The sequence below is a fragment of the Aptenodytes patagonicus genome, chromosome 11, assembly GCF_965638725.1.
Source record: "Aptenodytes patagonicus chromosome 11, bAptPat1.pri.cur, whole genome shotgun sequence".
Lineage (NCBI taxonomy): Eukaryota > Metazoa > Chordata > Aves > Sphenisciformes > Spheniscidae > Aptenodytes > Aptenodytes patagonicus.
Genome location: NC_134959.1, coordinates 16365377 through 16372054, shown reverse-complemented (window position 1 = coordinate 16372054; position 6678 = coordinate 16365377). Strand labels below are relative to the sequence as shown.

Genomic DNA, 6678 nt, shown 5'->3' with positions numbered 1-6678 from the left:
TTTATATTTTCTTCACCAAATCTGAAGTTACACATTTGCAATACTAGTTTCATATTCAGACTATCACAGCATAAAAATCCACTCAAAACAGTCATGTGGACTTAAGATACAGTACAACCTTACAATCAGGAAGATACAAGCATATTTAAGACAATTTTTAAAATATTAAAATCTTAAAATAGCAGTGTTGTGAACCAGATCAAACAGGGAGCTACGTATGACCACAATGAAAGTGGCTGGTGCACTATATACACAATTTGACAAATGTGATCCTTGATATATTTGCAAAGTTCTTAAACAGTAAGACCAGTTTTCTCCAGCAGAGACAGACAGTCTTTCTGCAAGCCTTTTAACCAGTTCCAAAAAGAATGACCAGGAGACAAGGACAGCTATAATGAGTGAGTGTGCTAATAAAACATCATGGGAATGGTAAGTGTTCCTTTCAATACTGTTCATGAGGACAAAAAAAGCCATACAGCGAATATTACTTCTTTTCCTGAACATTGGCATCAATCTGCTATTTACAATAGCTTACAAAGACATATAGCACAAATGAGGTTTGATTTTCAAGTTCAACTTCATAGCCGATTAACATACTTCACCTGTATGTTCTGTTCTAGCTGAAGTAAAAAAGTGACACTAATACTGAAAAAGAGGTAATCAGAAGTAGCAAAAGCACTGATAATATGATAACAAAGAATTTGGGTAAATATTCAAGAAAGTAATATTGCACACTTTCACTGTCAACTGTGTAAGACTTTCACTCCCAGGTAGTGACAACCAGTCCTGTTTGGTTTTTTGCTGTCACACTACCTTGAAAAGGTCATTTTTGGTTTCCATGGCAGTGGAAAAAACTGAAGGAAGACAGCCCTTATTGAACATGAGGCCTAGGTTTCAAAATTAATTTTCCAGTCTGCAAGACAGAAAAAGAAATAAAATTTAGACCCTGAAAGTTGAGCCCAACAATTGCACTTCAAGTTCAATTTTACAGGCTAAGTTTAAAATGACACACAGAACAATACTAAGTATTCTACATTCCAGTTTTACAGGCACACAGAATTTGTTAAGGTGTACACAAGTGCTGTTCAGAAAAAAAAACCCTGTGTGCCTTTTAGAATTATTTGCATTTTCTTAAAAAGAAGGTTTAGGCAATGAACCACTAACACTTACATCATCACAGGACATATTATATTCTGCCAAAACAGTTCGACATCGGGCTGCTATACTGTGTGGATTGTGTCAAGGAAAGCAGCTAATGCTTGTACACAGAGTAAGTAAAAACTGAAAAAGCAGTATTAGCATAGGCTTCAATAACAGCAGTAACTATGACACTTTTAACCTGACAAACACGTTTGAAGGATACATTGATGGTGCCACCACTCTTTTATGTATTCCAGCAAAGAACAAGCCTATTAGGGTAATACAGCTAATTGTGAAAAACGGGTGATTCCAAAGTGATGTGAAAAATGACACCTAGGAAAGAAATCAGATTAGTCCCACTATATACTTTCTAAAACATACAGAAAGTTGCTGTCTAGTCCACTTAATTAAAAAACCCCAACAAACCTGCTCCTAGCCATTTCTACGTACTTGTGAACAATTCTTTAGATAAGCATTCAAGGTGTAGCTAGCATTTTGGTAGACATTGTCCCAGGACATATTCCACAACAATTCCAGACAGCTTGAGAGCTTAACTAAAAATGATCTCCCAGTTTCATGGGAGAACCACCTTTCGCTTTTCAAGATACTATACCACTTGACTGCAACACCAAGCTATGAAGCAGACTACGTTCGGGATTAGCCTGATCTTTACCTTTTGTGTCTCCGGGTCTATTAACCAGTTCCAAGCACCAGTTGCTGTGCAGACTGATACCACTATCAGAATCACTGATAAAGAAAAGAACAAGAGTCATAACCAGTATACCTCACTCCTATTAAAAAGCATTTATTTTTCAACAGCAGCTCTTAAGCGTTTATTTCTTCTCCCACTTCTGAGGGAGGAAAAGGTTCTACTTGGAAGGTAGAAATGAAAATAGGCAAAGAAACTTCTATTATGTGAAATCGTAAAGATTCTGTACAAGTTTCCTGGATGGAACAAGTAGGTACCAAAATCTAAATTCTGTCAGGTAAAAACATCCTGATGCTTTGAAGAAATGAAAGTTTGTAAAATAACATGGTTACCAAAAACCTGAGTTGGAAGACTGGAGTAAGAGTTGTACCAAATGTTCAGTATGCTATTTGAGCTTATGCAGTCTGGGCAACAGAAATGCAGCACCGTTAAATTGCAGAGCAGAACTAAAGCTCCTATCCCGCTAGCTCGTCTACATAAGAAAAGCCTGAGGCGTTAGCACCAGCAGTTTCAGTGGTACATCTAAGTTATGTTACACTCCCCGCCCCAATCAACACGATTACAAGCAAGGAAAGCTGACATAGAGAAAAAACCACAAAATTTAAACAGGAGTCAGAAGGCAAGTTAGCATTAGCACATGAAGATTAACAAAAACCTCTATGCATCCAGAATGACTTAGGAAGAATAATCAATTTGCTGTAAATGGATAAGGCTAGATACATATCAGAGTAATACAAGATACTAGACTGATTTTGAGAGACTACAAAGGGTTGGGGAACAGTGGTTGATGGAAAAAGAAAACAGAACAAATATAAAGGTAGAGAAAGCTCATATTCTATTGCACACCCATAAAGCCCTGCATCTTTCATTGGACACTTGGCAGTTCTGAGTGTTTTCTGTGGAGCCTGAAGTTCTGGATGCAAATAAAGTCTTTTACCGGGGGTAAGGAAAACAAAAACCAACACAAAAAAAGAAAAGACCCAGAGTTACCAGCCCTTAGGATCATAGGAAAGAATCAGACAACAAACCCCAGATATTCATTAAATACTACTTTCAGGTTTGTAACACTGCTATAATTTACTATGGAGTTGCATATTCCTTATTGATATTATAAAATTAAAAACAAAATAAAAAAGTAACCCTAACAAGTTATGTTTTCAAAAGAAAGTTAGAAATGATCTATCAAAAGCATAGAGCTTCTTCTCTCTATATTTTTTTTCCCCAGGAGGAAAAGTTAACATTGAGTTAAATACCCCATTATAATTAAAAAGTCCCTCTTTTACGTGAATTACAAAACTAGCAAAACAAGCAGTTAGGAAAAAAAGTTAGCTAGTGAACTCAATACTAGTTATGCAAACCTCATTTAAATATGCTTAGAAGTTTCCAGTACTTTTTTTTTTTTTAATTGTATCTGACAGTAAATTGCAATTCTGGAAGCCAAATGCATTCCTACAGTAGGTGCCCACAAGTTGTGTAGATCTACTTACAAATATCTGCTTGCCTCCTAATTACTCTGAAACAAGGGGGTTTGGGGTGGGTTGTTGTTGTCGTTGTTGTTTTTGCTTTTTAAATAGTCATTCCTCCAGTTCCTTCATTTGAAATTAACCTCTTGGACCCTCAGGAGAAAAGATGCTATTTTATACGTTCTAAAAAATGTCCGTATTCTCTGAGTATGGAAACTTCAGCAGAATCTTAGTACAAAAAACCAGTCCGTTTCCACCATGGACTACTGATCCCAAAGTCGGCAGCATATCTGGGGTATTTTTTGCCTTCCCCCACCTTCAAACTTTCCTGTTAGAACAGAGATGAGGACATATTCTGCCCTCATGGCACACTGCTGTAACTATTTCACCTTCAATTTTATAGGGACTATCTAACCCAATCATATTTAGTTCAAGTAACTATAGCGACTGTCTGGGAAGTCTGAGCCTTCAAAAAAAACCAACAACAAAAAAACAAACCAAACCAGAAACAAATACAACAACTTACTGTCCCAACTATTTCCAGAATAATTCAGCCTTGAGCTAATTCAATCTTGACCTCATTTTTCTAACTGTGGCTAAAGTATTAATTTGTTATCTTGTATTAGCTTGTTGCTGAGTGTTTGAATATATGCCACAGAGTTTAAGCACAGATTTTTGTTTGAGCAAACATAAATCAAAGATACACACTGGTAAATCTAAAAAGCTTGAAAGAGAGAATCCTATTTATCCCTTGGAACATCAAACTTACTTCTCCAACGTCCTGTAGCTGGTTGCAAACATGCAATATATTCAGTAAGTCTTCTTTCAAAAGCTTTGAGATCTGGGGAGGATGTATATCAAGCATAATTAGATCTTCATCTATTTAGTCAAATTCTAGTGTAAAAGATAAAAGGAATTCACTTTCCCCCTGTGCACACCCATTTCTTAAACAGGCAGACAAAAACCAATGCAATGATCATTTAGATGTAATAAAAGCACAGTCAAAGTAGCTTGACACAACTTTTAGCTAAAAAGTTACAGTAAATGCAAGAAACATTCCCACTTACAGAAAAGAAAATCGATACAGTTGAGAAAACAAAGTATTTTAGACATCTTTAAAAATACTGAGAGTTAGATTTAGAATAGCTTAAATAGCCCCTCCACACAGAAAAAAAGTATCACATTTTGGAGTATTAAGTACATCAGGAAACCATTTTCTATTATCTATATAATGGTAATTAAAAAAAAAAAAGTTGGCCATTTGCCAGCTGTCCAAGGGATTATTTGTAGCAGCGTGGCTTTGATGACTGTTTTGTAAAACTTTTAGTGCCATGATATATATACACACACACACGCACGTTCGTATGTAAAAATCCACAGCAACCACTAGCACAACAATCTTATTTTAATTCTTTTTTTCTTTAAATAGATCTTTCTTCTTATTGTTATCATTATCCCATGGTCTTTCCATTGAAATTGCTGTTAAATGCCGAGCAGCATTTCAAGTTCATGCTCCTAATTTGTTTAAAAAAAAAAAAAAATCTTAGCCAACCACCTAATGTTTGTCTACAACGAGCTGTTTCACCTGAAGTCTATGTAAGATTTAAGCTTCTGTTCAACAAGGTCAATATTTGACAACATTCCAGTCAAAGCTAGAATTCTACCTGGAGTTAAGTTTTTATTAGCATAAACTTAACTTTCAGCTAAAGTGTTTCAGTTAGCATCACTCTGGAAGTTTTTTCCTTCAACTTGCAACTATTGCTAAATTATTCACCATAATAAAGCAATTAGAGAATAAGATTAGAAGAAATATACCTATTATGATCATTACTAATGCAGTTTTCCAAACTGTAAATTTACTCCTAAGTGGTTTGCAGGTGAATTCATGGGGGAAGATTACAGCATCTTGACTTCAGCCACAGAACAGCTAACTAGTCTTAATTACTGCCAACAGCCCGGTAGTTATGGCCTGTCCTCCACCTCCCTGCTGGGGAAGTTAAGCCACTGCCAGCAATTAAATCTAATTAACTGTTCCCTCACTAGCACAAACCCCTACAACTAGTCATTGAAGTGAGAGGGGGAAATATGAGGCATCCCATGAAAACCTGCTATTTGAGAAATAGCAGCCTGTAGGCATAAAGTCAAGCTACTGGTAACAAAGTTCTCAAGAAAACCCTCGTATAACGTAGGCAGCATTAAAATAAAAAAACAGAAAAAAAAACCCTTTTAAGAAAACAGGAACTTAAAGCTTTAACCCATGTTCTAAGAACCTTCTCTGAGTTTATCACTTCGGCACCTGGCAGCTGTAACTAGCAAGGCACACTTCTTACATCCCTATGGCTTGTACAGACATAGCAACAAAGCCGTGACGACACCGGACTATCATTTTTTGTTGACATGTCTACCTCTAGTATCTGCTACAAAACAGCTAGTAAGTCTGAGATGCTGATGCATTTAAAAGGTCTCTACCAGTCTTATTTTTGGACACTAAAAACTCCTTTCAGGGTTCTGACATCCTGTAAACTGCAATTTCAAAGAACTTGTAACCCGAACAATCAATGTTCTCAGACAAGAGAGGGCTATTTGAGGTCACGTTCTTCAAACGCAAGAGAAGCCTTGGCACAGTGTAACGCCTAGTGTGCTAGGTGGGACTCAAAGCTGTAAGAAATGTATTCCACATAAAAACCCGTGAGCGGAGAAGTAGCTACCGCAGCACAAGCAGATTTTAATAAGCCGAAGTCGAGAAGTCTTGTCGAGAAGTGGCACCGCAAGTGAAAGCCCACTGGGCAGCTCCCTCCTCCCTAGGGGAGGAAGGCGCCTGGCGGGCCCGCACACGGAGCCCCTCAGCACAGGCCTTCCCTGCGGGCCCCGCTCTCCGCCTCCGCGGGGCGGCCGGAGAGCAGCAGCAGCCCGTCCCCGAGCCTCAGGATGCGGAGACGGCACCAGAGGCCCCGCCCCAGCTCGCCTGTCTGGGCCGGGGAGGAGCGCCGGCCCCGGGAGCGCACTGGAGAGGGAGCCGAGGCCTCCCGGGGCCGCTTCGCCCCCCTCAGGGCAGCGCCGCGGTGGGGCCCACTCCGGAGGGACCAGGCAGCGCGCTCGGGCAGCCTAGGCGCGGAGCCAGAAGCTCCCGGCGCCCCGAAGAGGCAGCTTCGGGCTCGCTCCGAGCCGCCGCACTCACCCTCAGCCTGGTCCAGGGAGTTCATGGCGGGCGGGCGGAGGCAGCGAGCGCCGGCCGTGCCCCTCGCCGCCCCGCAGCCACCGGCCGCCCGCCGCCCAGCCCGCCCCACGCAGCGACCGGCCCCGCCCCCGCAACAACACCGCGCCCTACTGGCCAGCCTCCCACTCGCCACGCCCCCCTCAGCAAGC

General features: G+C 40.3%; 1 protein-coding gene across 1 annotated transcript; it reads right to left on the bottom strand.

Annotated features, from left to right (window-relative positions):
* Positions 1-242: 242 nt before the first annotated feature.
* CNEP1R1 (CTD nuclear envelope phosphatase 1 regulatory subunit 1) lies at positions 243-6572 on the bottom strand. Its single transcript, XM_076349272.1, has 6 exons — positions 6491-6572; positions 4082-4153; positions 1814-1887; positions 1364-1473; positions 1171-1225; positions 243-913 (listed from the first exon to the last, which is right to left on the bottom strand). The coding sequence occupies exons 1-6, from the start codon at positions 6513-6515 to the stop codon at positions 872-874; spliced, it is 378 nt and encodes a 125-aa protein (XP_076205387.1). The 5' UTR covers positions 6516-6572; the 3' UTR covers positions 243-871.
* Between the last annotated feature and the right edge of the window lie 106 nt (positions 6573-6678).

Coding starts and splice junctions, on each gene's coding strand:
- CNEP1R1 (XM_076349272.1), bottom strand. CDS start 6,515: ATGAACTCCCTGGACCAGGCTGAGG. Junction 1,226..1,363: donor AGAGTGGTGGCACCATCAAT/GTATCCTTCAAA, acceptor CAATCCACACAG/TATAGCAGCCCGATGTCGAA. Junction 914..1,170: donor ATAATATGTCCTGTGATGAT/GTAAGTGTTAGT, acceptor TCTGTCTTGCAG/ACTGGAAAATTAATTTTGAA.